General features: G+C 44.0%; 1 protein-coding gene across 17 annotated transcripts in view; it reads right to left on the bottom strand.

Moving 5' to 3' along the window:
- The window catches only part of Trmt2b (tRNA methyltransferase 2B), a 93,459-nt gene extending 80,626 nt beyond the window's left edge, over window positions 1–12,833 (bottom strand). For 6 of the 17 annotated variants that reach the window (XR_013048112.1, XR_006067999.2, XR_013048113.1 and 3 more), the window contains exons 1-6: window positions 12,702–12,823; window positions 6,734–6,788; window positions 4,824–5,064; window positions 3,739–3,793; window positions 1,098–1,232; window positions 185–284 (exon numbers count right to left, since the gene is read on the bottom strand). Coding sequence is in view for 14 of the 17 variants with exons in the window: in XM_042268851.2 (XP_042124785.1) it covers window positions 185–284; window positions 1,098–1,232; window positions 3,739–3,793; window positions 4,824–5,044 (511 nt within the window). In the remaining 3 variants the exon portion in view is untranslated. Of the gene's footprint in view, window positions 1–184; window positions 285–1,097; window positions 1,233–3,738; window positions 3,794–4,823; window positions 5,065–6,733; window positions 6,789–9,722; window positions 9,790–11,007; window positions 11,165–12,701 lie in introns of all 17 variants that reach the window. The other 11 variants (XM_076562204.1, XM_076562201.1, XM_076562206.1 and 8 more) reach the window with 11 other exon arrangements.
- Window positions 12,834–21,574: the final 8,741 nt, after the last annotated feature.

Genomic DNA, 21,574 nt, shown 5'->3' with positions numbered 1-21,574 from the left:
CTCTCACTGTTGTAACCATCAGAAATTAACCCAGATCAACCTTGCCACCAGGAGCTGTATCAAAGTCAGCTTTCTTTAAAGTCTTTGTGTGTTCCACTCCTGTTGACACTGTTATCTGTGTCCTCCTCACCCTTCGCCATCACTGTTTTGTGTGTTTGTCTGTTTTGTTTTGCTTTCAACTGACCTTTCCACGTTCCTAGGTAGTACCCCACAGTCTTTGGGTTGCCGTCTGGGCTCCGGTTCACAGAGAAGGTGGACTTATTTCGGTAGCCATTGATGATGGGCTGGAGAGGACAGAAGCAAAGAAAGGAGAGCACGAGATCACACAAAAGCAAAGAGATAACAAGAAAGAGAATGCAGCCATGTTCTCTGAATGGGGACCAATGATGCTGACGTGGAAGGCATGGTACATGCCAAAGTCTGTGGCTGAAATGATCCAAACACTCTTGACAGCATATTTCTGATCTGTGCTGGCGATCTGCTTTTGAATAAAGTTTCCTTGCTACTCTGAAAAAGAAAAAGAAATTCCAATCCTGCCATAAAGCAGGAGCTAGCAAAGCTGACCTGTCAAGAGCTGGAATAGTTTAAGCTTTGCAGGACATATAGCACCTGTCATAACTACTCGATGGTGACACGGGAGCCCTGAAAGCAGCCGCAGACACAAACAGGAGGGTTGGGCTATAACACAAAAACACAGATTTGGTCTAAGGGACATGGTATGCCAACTTCTGCCACAGATGAAATTCTGCTCTTTTGGAAGCACTGTTAGGCAGGTTTTTAAAGCCTGGAGTCTGCCTAAGGAGGCAGTATGGTAGTGGCTGATAAAGTGAGCTCTGTATCAGACAGTCCAGAATATGTAAACATTAGCTCTGACACTTTCTCGATGTGTGCACTAGGTAAATTGCCCAGTCCCTGTATTCTCTGATAGCTTCATTTACAAAATGACAGTGCCTATCCCTCAGGGCCATTGTAAACAGAAGAATGAGAAAATGATGCAGGATAATCACCCGGCCCCAGCAAGTACTCAGTGAACACTGTAGATATCATTAGCCATTCCAGGACCACAGTGGGTAAGAACTAGGGAGGTGGGGACTTACAGAGGGTATAATAGGATGGAGGTGACAGTGCAGGCCCTCAGAATGGGGTGCGGCCACTCTCCCACTGACTCCATGGAGCACTCGTAGGGACGACTCTAGTCTCTGTATAATTTTCTTCTGAGCTTCAAATTTCACCTGCAACAGAAGGAATATAAGCAATGCAGCAACGAATTTTGTATTTTCACTGCCAAGGATAGAAAAGAAGACAAAAGAGGCTCTCTCCAAGATTCATGGGTCATGCACTGAGCAGATAAGAGACGCAGGAAATCCAGCACAGGCAAAGACTTAATAAGATGCTAAGGAAAGGTCAAGAGGGAGTTCTGTGTGAGCTCATCTTTTCATCTGACCTTTAAGATTAAACACTTAAAGTATATGTCAGTGCTGCCCAGTAGAACGTCCTGTAATGGAAATGTTCTCTCTGTGCTACATTCTCCACACACAGGAGCCACTAGTCATGTGTGCCTAGAGCACTTGAAAAGGGCCTCCTGAGACGACAACGACAACGGAAGGACTCACGGGAGAAAGAAGGTTAGGCACACAACATCCTAAAATGCATCAGGCAGTGCACACAGGAAAGCAGCTTTCAGAGAACAAAGCAGAGGGAAGGATTTGCTTCTAGTACAGTGTTCTAATGGCAGCCCTTCACAGAGCATCCCTGCTCAACCTTGTCCTCAAGCTCTGCACCAAACGCTTGGAATTCAATTTTCTTGAAGGTCACTGTATGTTCTGTTCCTGCTGGTCCTGTCCTCCGTACCTGACCTTGCAGCCCTTGTGTTCTCATTTCCGCTGGTCGCAGCCATCACCTGACTTCTCCAGATCCCCAGGGAGTACCCATGGTGTTTGGATTGTTTGTCGTCTGGGCCTGGGCCCCTTTCTAGTTTTTTTCCTGTCATTCTTTCTTTTTAGTTCTTTCAGATTTTTTAAATTTACTTGTTTTTATTTTATTGTGTCTGGATTTTTGCCTACATGTATGTCTATGCACTGTGTGTGTGTGTGTGTGTGTGTGTGTGTGTGTGTGTGTGTGTGTGTGTGTGTGTTGCCCATGGAGTTCAGAAGGTATCAGATTCCCTGGAACTGCAGTTATATACAGTTGTGTGCTGCCATGTGGGAGCTAGGGATTCAACCTGGGGGCCTGTGTGCTCTTAAGCACTGAGTCATCTCTCCAGCCACCTGCTCTTTCTTTTCTTAAGACAGAATCTGCTCATGTAGCCCTGGCTGGCCTGGAACCCATTATGTAGACTAGGCTTACCTCCAACTCAAGAGCCACTTATCTCTGCCTGCCAAGTGCTGGGATTAAAGGTGTGTACCACCATGCTAAGCTTTTTATATTGTCATTCTTATAGCTGAGTGTATGTAAGAGTGTGCGTGTGTGTGTGTGTGTGTGTGTGCGCGCGCACATGTACGAACGCTCTTTTACTTTCCAATACAGGATGTGACAAGAGCTGCACCACTTTATGCATGTCAAATGACTAAAACAAAATAAGAATATGGGGCTGGAGAGTTGTCTCATCAGTTAGGAGCACTTGTGGTTTCTGCAGAGGACCCAGGTTCGATTCCCAGAACCTAAATGGTGGCCAACAACTGTCCGTAACTCCAGTCCCAGGAGATCTGACCTCTGAAGGCACCAAGCATGAACATGGTGGATGGACACATACACGTAAGGCAAAATACTCCTACATATAAAATAATAAATGAATCTAAAAATTTTGTGAGAAGAAAGAAAGAAGACTATGACAATAAGCCTAGAATTTTCCCTCAAAGACCCATGATTTGTTTGTAGAAGCAGGTGCCAAAAGGGTCACCACTTTGGGAATAGTATGAGGAACTGAAAGTACACTGGGCAGAGTATTTGATCACCATTATGGAACAGGTATGGTCCATAACAACCTCAGAGAACTGAGGGAACCAGTGGGTGGCTGACACATACACATATACATTTTATCTTATTCTTACACAGCCCAGTTCAACTGGGTGCAATTTCCTTCTTTCATCTAGCACTTCTAGTGAACAAAATTGCTCCTGGCAAACAGGAAATCTGCATTATGCTCAAATTGTTCTCTAATACATCAATCCATTGGAACAAATTTGTTTTCAAAGCAAGCATTATGGCAAAATTGACTACACTTAAATTTAAATAGACATATGTGGCTGCTGGCTCCTGTGTTGGGAAATTTGACTCTATTATTACCCATACACACAAGGATGACAAAAAAAAGAACATCAGCAATTGGATATACGGGCCTAGAGTTTAGAAGCTATAACTAGCCTAACGTTCAATCGTCAGAGTCATTAGCAAACCAAATCTAAAGACCTGCAGGGTGGGCTGGGAACGTGGTTTCCTAGACACAGTGATTGCGTGGGATTCATGAAACCCTGGGTTTAAGCCCAGGAACTGTATACAGTAAGTGTGATGGTGTACTCCTGTAATCCAGGAGGCAGGAGGATCTAAAGGTTACAGGTCATCCTTAGTTATATAGTGAGATGGAGACAAGCCTAAACTACATGACACTTTGCTTCAAAAACAAAACAAAACAAAAAGACCTGTGGGGCAACTGGACTGAACTCTCCAATCAGGTTTTCCATAAGCCTAGTTCTATTCTGCGGCAGGAGTACGGGGAGAAGACGCAAGCTAGACACCTACCTTGAGCTGCTCTTCATAGCTCAGCCTCCAGAGTGGAGTCACAACATCAGCCAGCCTTGAATAAAATCATTCAGACATTCAGACACCGTTAATGATCGAAATATGTACTGAGCACCTATTACGCATAAGTACTTCCTGCCACCAATCTCTCTGATGTTTTACTTAAATTCAGAAGCTTAGGGAGATGAGAGTCTGGGAGAAGAGCCCACTTTGGTGATGCCTACTACTTAACAAAGCAGAACAGATGGGCAAATTTAATATAAGAAAAATCCAGATTTATCAGGCGGTAATTAGTCATATTACAAAAAGCTCTACTTCTAGGAGCCTCAAAAAGGTTAACCTCCTTAATGCTTTTAAAACATAATTTGATTTCAAAAACACATTTGTTGCATAAAATGAAGTCTATTTCTGCTTGTTTGGCTGTAACAGGACTATTCATGCCCAATCCATGTAGTAATTTTTCTTCTCTCTCCTTACTCCCCCCCCCATCTCTGAAACAGGGTCTTACTATGTAGCCCTGGCTGGTCTATAACTAGATGTAAACCAGGCTGGCCTTGAACTCACCCACTGCTTCTGCCTCCCAAGCACTGACATAAAAGGCACGGACCACCAAGCCCTGAATAGTATTTTGATTTTTATTTGCTTAGTTTTTACATTGTTTTAATTTATTTTCATTTTTACTTCGGTTTTGGAGACAGGCTTTCATGTATCCCAGGCTAGCCTCAAACTTGCTGTGTAGCTGAGGGTGACTCTGGCTCTTCCTGCCTCCACCTCCTGATGGCTGCAGTTTCAAGTGTGTCCCACCATGCTTAGCGCCATGGACCTTCTTTCGAAGCAAATTCCTAATTTAAGATCTCCTTTCTGACAAAGATGCACTCTATGACAAGAACGCTGCCTACAATCCCAAAGTAGATAGTTGTATTACTATCCTTCACGAGGCCTCAAGATTGCCCTGCTCACACTCCTTCAAGTACCCTCACGAACTGTCACAATGCTATTTTAGTCAATATATTAGCAGTACAGAATTTCAGTGGCCCCGTAGATTCTGACTTGCTGAAAACAAATGGCATCAGCTTCAGTCTTACCTCTCCTGCCAGGAGTCCTCTAGTGAGCTAAAGTGCCTTTGTTTCTTCTGATACTGTTGTCGGCTTGGATGCTTCCTGACTGTCACACTGGTGAAATCTCCCTTATGTGCTCTGCCCCAAAAGGACTGTGACAAATCTGGTGGGTTTGTGGTATACCAAGGAAGAAGTCCTGATTTGGAGAAGAAACCCACCCTGGAAAGGAATAGTCTTGGGTTGTGCATCAGGACTCTTCTCTTGATGCCTGCCAATCAAAGACACACACTGAAATTCACCCACTGGAAGGTGGATGCAGAGGCACAATTCTTAAGGCCCTTTGTTCATTTACAAATACTTATGGAACCCCCAACACCAAGCACACTACTAGCACAGTATATGCAGTGAAATATACCTCTTGAACACAACTTAGGGCATGCAAGACAGAGTTTTAAGCCAGACACGATGCTATAGGCCTATAATCCCATCAATTCAGGAGGCGAAGGCAGGAAGATCATAAGTCCAAGGCCCATCCAGACTAGGCAGTGAGTTCAAGGTTAGCCTGGCTAACTTAATGAGATCCTGTCTCAAAATTTAAAAAATAATAATAAGGAGCTGGGGATGTAGTTCAGTTGGCACAGTGCTAGACTAGCATGCACAAAGCCCTGGGTTTAATTCTCAGCATTCAGAGAGTAGAAGCAGGAATAACAGAAGTTCAAGATCATCGTTAGCTGTAAATTACATTTGAGACCAGCCTAGGCTACATGAGACTCTGTCTCAAAAAGGGGGGGGGTGTGTGTAAAAAAAAGTTGGGGGTGGTGGTGTACACCTTGAATTCTAGCACTTGGGAGACAGCGACAGGAAGATCTCTGTGAGTTTGCAGCCAGCCTGATCTATATAGCAATTTTCAGGTCATCTGGGTCTATATAATGAGATCTTGTCTCAAAATAAGGTTAGGGCCATACCTCAGTGGTAGAATGCCTTCCTAGAATGTGCAAGGCCCTTAGTTCAATATTTAAGACCACAAATATAAATAACTAAAAAAATATATAAATACATAACCAACCAACCAACCAGCTCCCAAAATAAAGAGATGAAGAAAATAAAGATTACGTTCCCTGGGATACATTTCTACAGCCAATCCCTTCCCTATCCTACCTTCCCACCCAACAGCCAATCAAGCCACCAATGTTTAGCAAGCGTTTACTATATACAAGGCAACATGGCACAGCAGAACTGAAAGGGTTACAAGGCTACAATCTAATTGAGAAGATCAAATGAAGACCCAGGAGAAGTGTTAGTGAGTCATATGCTAAACTTGGTTCCTGAGGCATGCCCAAGGAAGGCTTCTTAGGTCAGACAGGTCTTTGACAAAGAAGTAAAGGTCTCTCTGAGCAGGTCTTTAAGCATACATCATCGGATACAACAAGAACTTTGAATCCAGAGAAGAACCAAAGGACAGTGACGTCATACAGAAGAGAGCAAGAAGAGATGCTGCTGAGCAAGAGGGACCGGACCAGGAAGGCCAGGTGGCGGCACCTGTAACCAGAGCGCTCAGGAGGCAGGGGCAAGGCAGCTTGGGCTAGAGAGTGAGTGAGTTCTAGAGAGCCAGGGCTGTATAATCAGATCCTGACAGAGAAGGAAAGGAACGGATAAAAGAAAGGAAGAGGAGGGGAGACGCGGGGAAAAGAAGGAGAGACAGAAAGATAAAAAAGGAAAAGAATAAAAAGGAAGGAGAAGCAGCACCCATGGAGCTATAGATGCCAAAGGAAGGGTCTGTGATGCAGGAACTGACAGAGCCAGGCTGTCTGAGGCACCAAAGGGAAGAAGGCAATGGGTAGAGCCAGACAGCAGGGACAAGTGAAAGCTTTGGGCTGTTGGGAAGGAGTGCAGAATGACAGAATGGGCTAGGGCTGTCTGCGGGCTCAAACACTCACTACCGAGATGGCTTCTAGCAGGTTAGTCATGCCTCTGACATTCCTTTTCTTTTATCTGTAAAACAGAGAAAATCATAATGATACCTACCTCATATAGTAACCATAAGAGCTAAGTAAAGATAATGAATACAAATAAAATGTACTGCTGGGGTTGTAGATCAATGATACAGCACTTGCCTAGCTGGTACAAGGCCCTAAATCCAATGCCCCATATTACATTAAAAAAAAAAGTACTCCACTACAGATTAAAGAGAGATGACGTCTGTAAAGCTCTAAGCACCGTACCCAGTAGCTGGCAAAAGCTTTTCCGTGTCATCGCTGTCACAATGCATTTAAGGATCTCATGGAACTGAAATGGGGGAGGCAATGCAGATGGAGAGCACCAGAAAGGCATCGTCCAAACAACTCCGAGGACAACTCTGAGACAATGTCTAGAGCGAAGAAACGTGACTCTCAGAGCACAGGGGAAGGGCCTGTATCTGTCAGTGCCTGTCTGAGAGGGAACCCCTCTTCCTCCGTCCCAGGACTTTCCTTCTGTCTGTTTACTAACTGCTCATTAGTTTTTGCCATCAACTTGACACAGGTAGGGTCATCTAAGAAGAGGAATCTCAACAGAGAAAATGCCTCCATCGGACTCGCCCGCAGGCAACCCTGTGGGGCATTTGCTTCATGAATGATTGATGTGGGAGGGCCCAGTCCACTGCGGGTGGTGCCACCCCTGGGTGGGTGGTACTGGGTTGTAAAAGAAAGCAGGCTCACAAGCCATGGGCAGGCCCCTGCTTCAGTTCCTGCCTCCAGGTTCCTTCCTTGAGTTCCTGCCCTGAATCCCCTCAGCGATGGACAAGAAGCTATAAGCTGAAATAAACCTTTTCCTCCCCAAGCTGCTCTTGGTCATGATGTTTACCACAGCAACACAAAACAACAAGGTATCTAGCTGCTGCTCCATAAGCATCTTTCCTTTTTCTGTCTTTTCTAACAGCCCTGCACACTGAGCCCAGTCTACGCTAGGCACGACCCCGCCACTAAGCTGTATCATCAGCCTGCTTCTTACTTTGTATTTTTGAGACAGTGTCTAACTAAGTTGCCTAGGCTGGCCTTGAACTCACCATGTGGCTCAGGTAGGCCTTGAACTTTTGATTCTCCTGCCTTAACCTCTTGAGTGGGTGAGACTAGAAGCCAATGCCACCATGTCTAGCTGATCACTGTTCGTAAGTGTCACAGAACATGTGAATGAACTTGGCATAATCTTTTGATCTGCTATGAAGTTACCTTCAGCCATCAACCTCAGATTTTGTCAGGATGGCATTATTTGAGTTTGGGAGAAAATTTTCAAATATCTAACGGGATATATTTAAGTTGCCCCACAGTTCAGATGTTAACAAGAGCATTCTCCATCTACTGACACCCATAAGAGGCAATGAGTTGTCATATTTAAGAACATAGGCTTTGGGGCTGGAGAGATTATCTGTGGTTAAAAGCACTTGTTGCTCTTCCAGAGGACCCAGGTTTGATTTCCAGCACCCACATGGTGGGTCACAACCATCTAAACTTCAGTTCCAGGGGATCCAATGCCCTCTTCTGACCTCCATGGGCATCAGGCACATACATGCATACATACAGACAAAATGCTCATATACATAAAATAAATAAATCTAAACTTTAAAAAGAGCATAGGCTTTAAAAGGTGGGGTGGCATAGCTTAAAGGTAGATGGTTTGACTAGTGTGTACAAGGCCTTGGGCTAAATTCCTATCACCAGAAAAAAAAGGAAATGAAAAGAAAAGAAAGGTTTGGAGCGTAGACAGTGACAGGAAAGTCATTAGTTCAGTTCTTAACACTACAAAACAAGTCTTCAACAAATGGCACTGGAAAAACTGGGTACCTACGTGTAGAAGAATGAAACTAGATCCTTATCTCTCATCCTGCAGAAAACTCAACTCCAAATGAACTAAGAATCTCAACAGAAAACCTAAAACAAGCTCGGCAGTGGTGGTGCATGCCTTTAATCCCAACACTCAGAAAGCAGAGGCAGGCAGATCGATCAAGTTTAAGGCCAACCTAGTCTACAGAGCCAGTTCCTGGACAGCCAAGGCCACAGAGAAAACCCAGTCTCAAAACAAACAAACAAACAAAAAAAGACCAAAAAAAAAGCCACCTACAGGAAAAAACTTCAAAACCTTGCCAGAGGTCAGGCCTTTCTGAATAGGACACTAGTTGCTCAGAAAATACAGTCAATGGTTGAGCAATGGCGGCTCATGAAACTAAAAAGCTTCTGTACCGCAAAAGCAAAATGGAGAAGCAGCCTACAGAATGTTGTGAGAAAATCTTTGCTAGCTACACATGTGCCAGAGGATTAATGCCAACAACACACAAAACCTAAAAAAAATTAAAAGGAAAAATAAACAAGAAAACAAATGTAGATTAAAACTACTTTGTGGCCAAGCAGTGGTGGTACATGCCTCACTCAATCCCAGCACTCAGGAGGCAGAAGCAGGTGGATCTCTGTGAGTTCAAGGCCAGCCTGGTCTACAGAGCGAGATCCAGAACAGGCACCAAAACTACACAAATAAACACTGTCTTGAAAAAACAAAACAAAACAAAAAAAGAAAGAAAGAAAGAAAACCAATGTTAACAAGGATATGGGGAAATTGGAACCTTTATTCAGTTGATGGGAGTGTAAACTGATGAAGTTATGGAAATCAGTGGGCAGGTTTATTAAAACACTAAAAACAGGGCTGGAGAGATGGCTCTGAGGTTAAGAGCACCGACTGCTCTTCCAGAGGTCCTGAGTTCAATTCCCAGCAACCACATGGTGGCTCACAACCATCTATAACGAGATCTGGTGCCCTCTTCTGGCCTGCAGTCATACATGCTGTATACACATTAAATAAATAAATCTTTAAAAAAAAAAACACTAAAAAAAGAACTACCATTAAGATTCAGCTATTCCACTTCTGGGCATATACCAAAGAAAGCACTCTGCAACCTACCATAAAGATACCTGCACATCCATGTTGACTGCTGCTCTAGTCAACACAGCTAGGAAATGGAGTCAACCTACAAACCCATCAACATGAAAATGTGTTACCTATACACAATGGAATTTTATTAGCCATAAACAATGAAATTCGCAGGAAAATGGGTGGTACTGGAATATATTTAAGAAGTTTGAGAGCCAAGAGTGCTGGTGAACACCTTTAAGCCCAGCATTCAGGAGGCAGAGGCAGGTAGATGGACCTCTGTAAATTCAAGGACAGCCTGGTATACGTAGTGAGTTCCAGGACAGCCAGGGCTATACATGTAGAGAGACCTTGTCAAAAGGAAGGGAGGGAGGGAGGGAGGGAGGGAGGGAGGGAGGGAGGGAGGGAGGGAGGGAAAGAAAAGAAAGAAGGGAGTGAGGGAGAGAGAGAAAAGAAAGGCAGTAACCGTGACTCAGAAAGACAAGCATCTCGTGTTCTCTCATATACAGCCTCCAGCTTCTAATATTTAATATATGTGTGTTTATGTGGGAATACAGAGGCCAGGAAAGCAGAAAGGGGCCCACAAGAGAAGGACAAGAGCCTTTCAAGAGCGAAGTGGGGAGGTTGATAAAATACACATGCTATGAAAGCAGAAGGGAGAATACTGATGGTGGAAGGGAAATAAAGAAAGAGAGCAATCAAAACTAAGGATGTATGAAAATCCCACGAGGGAACCCGCTAGTTTGTAAGCGAATTTTAATTTGCAAGTTTTTTTTTTTTTTTTTTTTTTTTTTTTTTGGTTTTTCGAGACAGGGTTTCTCTGTGTAGCTTTGCGCCTTTCCTGGAGCTCACTTGGTAGCCCAGGCTGGCCTCGAACTCACAAAGATCCGCCTGGCTCTGCCTCCCGAGTGCTGGGATTAAAGGCGTGCGCCACCACGCCCGGCATTATTTGCAAGTTTTAAATAGGGGCGGGAGAGACGGCCCAGTGGTTGAAAGCACTTGTTGCTCTTGAGAGAGCCCAAGTTTGGTTCCCAACACCCACATGCTGGCTTACAACCATCTGTTACTCCAGTTCCAGAGGATCCAACACCCGATTCTAGCCTCCACAGGCACCATGAACACATGTGATACATAGACACACATGCAAGGAAACACTCATATACATAAAAACAAACAAATAAATAGTCTAAATGTTAATAGGCTCTGAACTCATCCTAATCCAGGATCTACTTCTCCCTATGTGGCTTTGGACAGGTTAACTAAGCACAATGACTGTCAGGTCACCACCCATAAAAACAGGACTAATCAAACCTACCATTCAGGGCTGTAGTAAGAATTAAATGAGCATGGTGGTGGTGATGCACTCCTTTACTTCCAGCACTCGGGAGATAGAGGCAAGTGGATCTCTGAGTTCGAGGCCAGTCTGGTCTACAGAGCTAGTTCCAGGACAGCCAGGGCTACACAGAGAGACTCTGTCTCAAAAAACAAAAACAAAAACCTTCGATAAGCTTATATACATGAGGTGCTCAGGACTGTGCATCATACAGCATTTGTAGTAAAGAGTCTTTTACTGTATTTAGTAATTTCTGCAGCTAAATATACTCTTCGGGGCAAGCCAGTAATACCAATCAAGGTAAGTTCTATTTTCTTTGTTTTTTAATGTCACAGAAGGCAATGGATCACAGAAAAAAATTATTTCTTTCTTGTATCTTTCTTGTTTTAAATATAAATACTCATGTGTGTGTGAGTTGTTTTAAATATAAATATTGAAAATGCATGTGAGAGGAAAAACTTCTCTGTTCCAGAGAGAGAGAGAGAGAGAGAGAGAGAGAGAGAGAGTGAGTGTGTGTGTGTGTGTGTGTGTGTGTGTGTGTGTGTGTGTGTGTGTGTGTGAGAGAGAGAGAGAGAGAGAGAGAGAGAGAGAGAGAGAGAGAGAGAGCACTTCTCTGTTCTTGCCTTGGGATTAACCACTGACTGGAAAATCCAAGAGTTTATAGCAACCACCTACAGTTATGTTTACTTTCCTGGACTTCAGTGGACAATCTACCTCCAGTGCTCAGAAGTTCAAGTCAGAAACATCTGAAAGGTCTAAGCCTCATGAGCTAAAGATCCCTTGAAGCAAAATATTCACTGGTAGGAACTCTGATTACCTGCCCTTCCATTGGCTGGACCCCAGCAGGGTTATTGACTAAAGCAAAGGAGAAAATTAATTTACTAATGAGTTCCACAGCAAACCACATGCAGCCACGTCCATCCATCCAACCAGACCTCTCTGAATAAGTCTGTCCCACAATAGTCTATAAGGTGTGGTGTGTGTGTGTGTGTGTGTGTGTGTGTGTGTGTGTGTGTGTGTGTGTGTGATGGTTCATTTTAATTGTCAAGGCTACACCTGGGGGGGGAGTATGCAGGGATAGATATCTAAGGAGGGACAGTCTAGAACAAGGTGGCCTGTGGACAATGTGAGAGGAGTTTGTCTTGATTATGTTAACTGTTGTGGAAAGACCCAGCTTACTGTGGGCACTGTCTCTGAGTTTCAGTGCTGGACGGCAGGACACTGTAGAAAGCAAGCTGAATAAGAAGCATATATGCATCCATTCTCTCCGTGCCATTCATTGACTGTGGATGTGACTAGCTGCTTCAAGTTCTTGACTTTTTCCTAACAAACTGCTGGAAGCTGCAATTGTTAGCCTAACAAATAATAAACCTTTTCTCCCTTAAAGCTGCTTTTGTTAGGGTATTTTAGCACAGCAATGGGAAATGTAACTAAGTGGGTTAGAGGACAGACGCTAGGGCACGCCAACACAAACCCGCAAACCGTAGGCAGGCTGCAGGGCTGAGCTAGGGGAGGGATGGGGGGGGGGGCTGTGATGGTAGACACTAGGCTGGCTGTGACCTTGCACAGCCACCCTGGGTGGCATCCCAGGCTCCGCCTGCCTCCTTCCTGTCCCAAACCCGACACTTGGGAGCAGGGAACAGTTTTCCCAAAATTGGGTTTTCCAGGATACTTACCCACCTTCGGAGCCACTAAAGCCTCCGACGGACGTACAGTGGCAAACCAAAAGGCCAGCAGACAGAGCCGCGGGCCGGAGGTCACGGGGGCGAGTCACTTCCTGGTGCGCGGCTCCCTAGCCCGCCTGCCCTGGCTCCTCCCAGCGCTGCGGGGCTCCTCCTCCGGCTCGCACGCCGCCCCATCTCACTGACTCTACAGGAGCCTAGGAAGGGCTCCTGTCTCAGCAGCCTGCTGGACTTTTTTTCCCCCAAGTTCCTCTCTGCGACCCTGCCCACTGCTGCTCTTTTCTCCCCATCAAATAGAGATCTGCATAAGCCAAGGAAGAAAATCTTGAAGAAATTCACATTACCTTGTTAATGGTATTGCCCATCCCAGCGATGCTACACTTGAACCCTTTCAACCCAAAGAATTTTTCTGTTCTTAATTTTTTAATGATACGGACTTATTTAGTTCACGTGTGCCATCACCCATGTGTGGAGGCCAGAGCACAACTTGCTAAAGTCATTTCTCTCTTTCTGCTCTATAGATCTCTGGGATCGAACTCAGTCCATCAGATTTGCCAGCAATCCCTTTTACCAGTTCAGCCATCTCACTTACCCTGCAAAGAGCAGCTTGTTACCAAACCTGACAACTTAGTTCCATTCCCCAGACCCACCTAGTGGATGAAAAAAGCGGACTGCTGCAAGCTGTCCTCTGACCTACACCCACACCCACACACGTGAACTCTCGACTCTACATACAGAATTCATTGATTGATTGATTAATCAACTAATTAAGATGTGATAATTCTTTGAGGCAGGGTCTCGCTATGCACTCCTTGCTGACCTGTAATTTACTATGTAAACTTTCCAAGTTCTGGGATTACACACCCAGCATAAAACATTTTCAAAAGAATTTCAAAAGAAATCCCATGTATACGGGAGTTGGAAGATTTGGACAAAGAGGGCAAGATTGTTTCACTAAGTCCTTTCTCATTGTAAAAGAACTAGAGTGAGCCAGAGAATTTTTCAGACAATCGTTCCCCTCTGTTTTATGTGGCAATAGAAAAAATGTCTTGTTTGAGTTTTGGTGGTTGAAAGAAAAAATAAAATGGAGGACGTGACAGCTCCTAGGTATGGTGGAGGAGAAGGTTTATTGTAGATAAAAGGGAAATTGTAGACAGAGGCAGAGACAGCTGGGAGAGTCCAGAGTGAACATGACCCTGAGCTAGACCACGTGAGGAGAAGGGAGAGGGGAGAGCCAGACCAAGGGGCCAGAAGGGTAAACGGGAGACAAAAAGACCAGGTAACCAGACCAGTTGGCTGGATTATGTAGGAAAGAGCAGCTGGGGGAAGGGCCTGAGAAGTTTAGGGTAGGGGGTGGGGTATGCCAGTCAGACCCTGTAACCCATAGGGACTGAGGGATGCTAGGCCGGGCCTACTTTGATATGTTAAATGGGCACCTCAGCTGTTTGTCCCAGGTTTGAGACCTAACCGTGGTTTTGTTTGCTTGTTCTTTGTTGTGGCTAGGGTTTTGTTTAGTTTTGTTTGGGTCTCCTGCAGCATAGGCTGGACTTGAATTCTTGATCCTCCTGCTTCCACCTCCCAAGTGTTGAGATTACAAACCTCCCTTTGTGCACTTGGCTAATTTTTATGCTTATGCAATTGACCTTATATAGGAAGCACATTTCCGTTGGTCTTTCATTTCATTCAAAGCATAGCATGCTTATTGTGTGCAAAGGTATTAATAGTATTAATCCCAGGGAGTGAACGAAACATGCAGGCAAAACATTTATACTGATAAAATAATTTTTTAAGAATACAAACAGGAGCTGGAGAAATGGTTCAGTGATTAAGAATAGTTTTTGCTCGGACAGAAGGTGGTGCACGCCTTTAATCCTAGCAGTTGGGAGGCAGAGGCAGGCAAATCTCTGTGAGTTAGAGACCAGCCTGGTCTACAGAGCTAGTTCCAGGACAGCCAGAGCAACACAGGAAAACCCTGTCTCAGAGGGAAAAAAAGAATACTTATTGCTCTTGCACAAGACCTGGGTTCAATTGCCAACACCTATATGGTGGCTCACAACCTTCCAAAGCTCACATGGTGTTCATTTATACAATATCAAATAAATTTACTCCATAACCCCCCAAAAATAGCTAGACATGGTGGCACACTCTTTTAGTCCCAGTACTCGGGAGGCAGAAGGAGGTAGATCTCTGTGAGTCTGAGGCCAGCCTGGTCTACATAGTGAGTTCCAGGAGTCAGAGCTACATAGTAAGACCTTGTCAAAAAAACAAAAACAAAAAAAAAAAGAAAGAAAGAGAGGGGGAGGGAGGGAGAGAGAGAGAAAGAAAAAAGACAAAAGAAAGAAAGCTTGATTGAGTCTAGGGACTAAGGATTTAACTCAGAGGAAGATTGGGTTTGATATTCATCATGATGATAAAATAATAATATTGTGTGTGCACACGCAAAAACTCCTAATAGCTACTTTTGACTGAAATTGTGGCTATCCTAATTGCTCTAAAGGCTCTCAAAATCCAAGCTCAAGCCATGGCTGCAGTGGTTATTGGGCCTTTATCACATAAAAACAGTCCAGAGACTTTTGAGAACCCAATCCCCACGCTGAATTACCTCGCCCAACCTTGACGCAGGGGGAGGAGCTCGTTCCTGCCTCAACTTGTTGTGCCACGTTTTCTTGACTCCCATGGGAAGTCTGCCCCTTCTGAACAGAGGAGGAGTGGATGGTGGGGTGGGCGGGGCAAATGGGAGGGAACCCGAAGAGAGGAGGGAGAGGAAACTGTGGTCGGTATGTAAAATAAATGAAAAGGTTTAATTAAAAGAAAGGCCAGAGAGTTCACCTTTGCTTTCTTTTCCTTTTCTCCTCTCTAGTACCTCCCATGTGGAATGCCAGCCTGCCCCTTACTCCACCTCCTAAACTTTCCCCTTCTCCCGCGCTCCCACCCAGCCATCACTTCCCATCTTGGTGTCCTCCATTGTGCTGTGCACAGAGCTAGGTGAGCCAGAAGAACTCGATAAATATTTGATGAACTGAATCTTACCCCCTTGCCTACTGCAAGAGAAAAGGCAGTTCCTTTGGTGTCCCCACCTACTCCACTCGAAATCATTTAAAGCACTTCTGTCCTTCAGGGAGGCAGAACCCTGAAGGGGAGAAAGAGAAAGGAGATTAAGGAAGCCAAAATGAAATTACTTAGCCATTAACCCCCTTATATTTATTTAATCCAATAAAACATGCTCTTCTCGAAAAAGAGAAACCATTACATCTGTAGGAGGAGTAAGAAATAGCCCACATTATAGTAAAGGTTAGACTCTTCAAGCAGAAAATCTGTAAGTGGGCATGTCATAGGTGATACGTAGTATTGTTGAATTAGATAATCACTGGAACCAAGATAACATTCTGCTTAACCTTGTTATCAGCAAACAAAATCACAACAAAGTGAAATATCTAGGAATTTTTCAAACCTTCTCAGTTTGATGCAAGAAAAGATATGTGAGATGCTACAGAATTCCTTCTTAGAAATACATGGATTGGAGAGACGGCTCAGTGGTTAAGAGTGCTTACTGCTCTTGCAGAGGACCCAGGTTCAGATCCCGGTACACACATCTGGATGTTTACAACTGCCTACAACTCCAGTTCCAGAGGATCTGGTGCCTTCTGGCCTCCACAGGCAACTGTATGCACATGGTGCCCATAAATTCACAAAGACACATATGTACACACATAAATTAAAACTCGTTTTTAAAGGAACATGTATTAAAATGATTTGAAAGGGCTGGCTTAGTTCTATATAACAGCACTTTCTAATGCCTAGAACTATGATAGAGACTCTGAGGGATAAGATACACATACCATACCCTTGAAGATTGAATTGGGGGGAAAGACAAGACTCACTGGGTAGAAATACACAACAGTCAGAACATTGGTAGTTCTACGAAGGCAGCCATCATTTGAGAAGCCAGGAAAGGAAAAGGATGTGAGAACTGGCTTGAGTGTCTAGGCTATACAGCCTCTGGGAATGCTGAAGGCTTCAGCATGACGACAGGCATGAACCATTCAAGGCTCATCAGCATGCAGGCCTGGCTAGATGGGAAAAGTACATGACACAGCCATGACCTTCTAGCTGATTAGATTGATCCCAAAATATAGTGGAAGGTCAGGAACTCTGGCTTAATGTGATCCCTGTAACTGTTGGAAGCTAACAAAGAATTTTCCTGAGATGTTTCTACAGGAGAACTCCAGCAGTTATCAATAGAATGGATTGTATCATGTAGTGACCCAGAAGCTGAGGGGGACTGCCACAGTCACTAAGCAGACTATACTGCATACCATAACAATTTCTGAAAGTCTTATCAGGGCCATTATGCACCATGATTAGCTGGAGTGATTGAAACAAATGTGGATTTCTGATCCCCATCCTCACACCTGCCCAGCTGAAATCTCAAGGCAGGGAGGTGTCAGGAATCCCTGGGTCTGTAACAAGTATCTCACAGGATGCACATCTTACAATAAGATCCCAGTGATCAGAGGAGAGGAATCAGTTGGTAATAGGTTTGCTGTGCAAACATGAAGACTGAAGATTAGATACTCAGAACTCATGTAAAAAAATAGCACCTGGGAGACAGAGACAGGAGATCCCCCAAGGCAAGCTGGCTAGCTATAGTAGCTGAATTGGCAAGAAACCCTTCCAGAGTGGGAGTAACATAGCCTCCACACATATGCATACACACACATGTGAGCCCATACACATACAAAAACATATACCCGCATTTACCCACACAACATACATCTACACACTAAAAGGGGAAAAAAGAGTAAAAAAAAAAATTGAATCCCAACACATACCAGATGAAATTTCATATGACTTAATTAAACTAAAAAAAAAAATCAAACCAGCCAGGGATGGTGTCCTGTAATCTCAATACTTGGAAGCAGAGAGACAGGAGAATTGAAAGTTCAAGGACGTTCTTGGTTCTATAGAGTTTGAGGCCAGTCTGGGCTCCAGGAGACCATTTGTAATTTTATATGTACCTACCTGTCCCCAGGCACTGGCAAGATGGCTCGGCTCGGCAGGTGAAGGCACTTGCCATCAAGACTGACAATCTGACTGAGTTCAAGGCCTAGGACCCACGTAATGAAAGAAGAAAACTCCTGCAAGTTGTCTTCTGCCCTTCAAAAGGTGCTGTGGCACCCACAAACACACAAACAGACACAAGTAAATGGAATAAAAAAATAAATCAATTCAGGGGCTGCAGAGGGGCTCAGTGATTTTTGAGTGATAGCTGCTCTTACAGAGAACCTGAATTCAATCCCCAGCACCCACATGGCGACTTGCAGCCATTTGTAACTCCAGTCCTAAGGGTTCTAATGCCCTCTTATGACCTCCTCAGGCACTGCATACACTTGGTACACACACATACATGCAGGCAAAACACTCATACACATAAAATAAAATAGAACTCTAAGAAGAACAGACTGTAACAGGACCTAGAGAGAGAGCCTCATGGTTAAGAGCACTTGCTGCGAATGACCTGAATTTAGTTCTTAGCACTCAGACTGAGAAGCTCACAACCATCTATACTCTTGCTCCTAGGGATCTGATGCCCTCTTCTGGCCTCTGTTGGCATCTACACTCACTTGGCATTTACACAGATCATACACATACATATAAATTTACAAACTAATAAATGTTTTTAAAATGTACTGGAACAAAGACTAGAAGGAAGTACATGAAATGTTCACATTCCTCTGGATAGTGGGCTGGGGGATTGTGGTGGTCTGAATAAAAATGGCTTTCATAGCCAGGTGTTGATGGCACATGCCTTTAATGCCAGCACTCAGGAGGCAGAAGCGGGAGGATCTCTGAGAGTTCAAGGCCAGCCTGGTCTACAAAGTGAGTTCCAGGAAAGGCCCCAAAGCTACACAAAGAAACCCTGTGTCAAAAAATCAAAAAAAGAATGGCTTCCATAGGCTCATATATTTGAATGCTTAGTCATCAGGGAGTGGCGTTGTTTAAGAAGGATTGGGAGGTGTGGCTTTGTTAGAGAAAGTATAACTCGGGGATGGAGAGGTGTCTTAGTGGATAAGAGAAAGTGTGTCACTGGGGGTGGACTTTGAGGTTTCAAAAGCCCATGTCAAACCTCTCTCTCTGTCTCTGTCTCTGTCTCTGTCTCTGTCTCTGTCTCTCTCTCTCTCTCTCTCTCCCTCCCTCCCTCCCTCCCTCCCTCCCCCTCTCTCTCCCTCCCTCCCTCTCTCTCTCTCTCTGCCTACAGATCAGGATGTAACTCTTAGCTACTACTGCTCCAGTGCATGAAACTGTAAGCAAGCCCTCAATTAAATGCTTTCTCTTTTAATAGTTGCCTTGGTCATGGTGTCTCTTCACAGCAATAGAACAGTGACTAAGAAAGGGGTTATGTTAGTTACTTTTCTGTTGCTATGATAAAACATCATGACTAAGGCAATTTATAAAAGAAAGCCTTTATTTGAGCTTATGGTTCCAGAGGGTTAGGGCCCATAAGCATGGCAGCAGGTGGCAGACATAGAGCTGGAACTGAGAGCTCACATCTTGAACCACAAGCAGGAAGCAGAGAGAGCAAACTGGGAATGGCACATGACTTTTGAAAGCTCAGAACTTGCCCCAAGGCCATACTTGTACCATCAAGCCATACTTCCTAAACCTCCCCAAACAGTGCCACCAACTGGGAGCAAGGATTCAAATCCTGAGACTGGGGAGGATAGCTCATTAAAGCCTTCCTCCTATGAATTGCTTTGGTCATGGTGTTTGATCATCACCACAGAAAAGGAACTAACATGGATATCATTCATTTGTTCACGACATTTCATTTCCATACACCCCAGTTTGTCTGGAGTGAAGAAAACTGTAATTGTTGAATCTTGCTGAAGTTCCTGGAGTCCAGGCTCTGAATCGGAGAACAAGGTTTGATCACTAAATATAGAAGAGACTTTGGAGAGCTAACTTGTTAAGCAAATTTATAAGACTTGCATGCAATCCAAATTCCAGTGAGGAATATCACTCCTAGTAACAGAAATATTCTTACCTATTAACTAGGGTCATCCCTATGGGCATTAGTGTAACAGGAGAACCAAGCTAGTCATCAGAGAGTCAGCTGTCATTTGAACAGCTAGAGCTTAATGGTTTTGAGGGAGCTCTGTCCCTCGTGTTCTTGTTACTCTGAAAGTTCCTCACAAACACTGACTCTCCAATGTTCTTTTCCACCACCTCTAACTAGTTACTAGAATCTTCTGTCATTACAGTATTACCTGCCTCCTATCCTCATTATGCATCACTGTTTCCAAGGTAACAGCTCATCTTACATGAATTACATTGTAGGCTCCCAGGTGAGATATTGGAAAGCATCTTAATCTCATCTTCAGTCTATCTACAAATTATATTTACCAGAAGTTGCTTCTGGGTAGAGTCACAGATGGCTAGTTTTATCCACTGTAAGCCGCCTTTAAAAAAATTTTTTTTCAGTTGAGGAGTCTATTATTTCCTGATTTTTGTGTCTAATCTTTTTCTAAAGTGTACTTCCTGGGTTTAGAGATACACATTACATTGGAGGCCCTTCGGCTTTCTGATAAATGTCAAGGGGTTTTGATGAGAGCCCTTGGGAAAATGGCACTACCCCTTAGCAAAATAAAGAATTCAGGAAGGGAATCTTCCAAGAGAAAGAAATGATAATGGAATATGGATAGAGGGTCCAGTGGACATGTACATAATGAGTTAACATAATACAAAAGCTCTTGCATTTTGTGTAGGAGGAATTACCCTGGAAACTGTCACCAAACTAACTAGCTCCTTCATACTTCTAGTTTCTAGGGTAACACTGATATTTACTATATTACATTTACATGGCTGGTATTAATGTTCATTTTCTCACTTCCTATGGTCTCAGCCCTTGCTTTTTTATAGTGTTCAAATTTGCAATTCAATGTTCCCAGCATTCCAGCACTGACAGCTCATCCTTCACAGCTAGATGAAGAGAATAACATAGGAACATCGATCCCACATCCTGCTCCACACCGGAACACTATCAGTATGAGTATATCGGCTTTACGCCTAGAACTTAGCACCCAAAGCACAAATCTTCCAGCTACCCAGAGGCTGTAATTTCTGTTCTCTCCAAATCGCCATCTTCAGCAAACCCGTAATAAAGACACTAGCTTCTCTTCTCTGTCCTGATGATAATGTGCTCCTCGATTTTTTTCAAGTGTCATTGTTAGGCTGCAAGGGATGAGATTAGATTGCTTTAGTGCCTTGCTGCTTGTATGTCCCACGATTCTGTGAAGACACTGGTAGATGAAAAATATTTGGTCCCATCCCTCCAGCTAAGTTGTTACAGTGTGCTACATAGCCCCTAAACTTTTAGAGGGGCTGGGGCATAGTAGCTAAGGTCTCCCATAGCCCAATTCCTCATGTAGTTAAAGACTGACCATAACCTCCTGATCTTTCCATTTGCATCTTCCCAGTACCAAGGTTATGGGTCTATGCAGCCACACATGGCTGCTTCTTAGTTATTTTATTTTATTTTATTTTATTTTTGAGATGATGTGGTAGTTTGAATGTAATCTCATAATCTCATAGGGAGTGTCACTATTAGAGGTGTGGCTTTGTTGGAATGGGTATGGCCTTGTTGGAGGAAGTGTGTCACTGTGGGTATGGGCTTTGAGGTCTCATATATGCTCAAACCACGCCTAGTGTCTCAGACCACTTCATGTTGCCTTTGGATCAACATGTAGGACTCTCTGCTCCTTCTCCAGGACCATGTCTGCATGCAAAACGCCAAGTCCTGCCATGATGATACTAGACTAAACCTCTGAAACTCTGTAATCCAGACCCCATTAAATGTTTTCCCTTAT

The sequence above is a fragment of the Peromyscus maniculatus genome, chromosome X, assembly GCF_049852395.1.
Source record: "Peromyscus maniculatus bairdii isolate BWxNUB_F1_BW_parent chromosome X, HU_Pman_BW_mat_3.1, whole genome shotgun sequence".
Lineage (NCBI taxonomy): Eukaryota > Metazoa > Chordata > Mammalia > Rodentia > Cricetidae > Peromyscus > Peromyscus maniculatus.
Note: the sequence above shows the minus strand (reverse complement) of the source record. Positions and strands in the feature narration are given on the sequence as shown.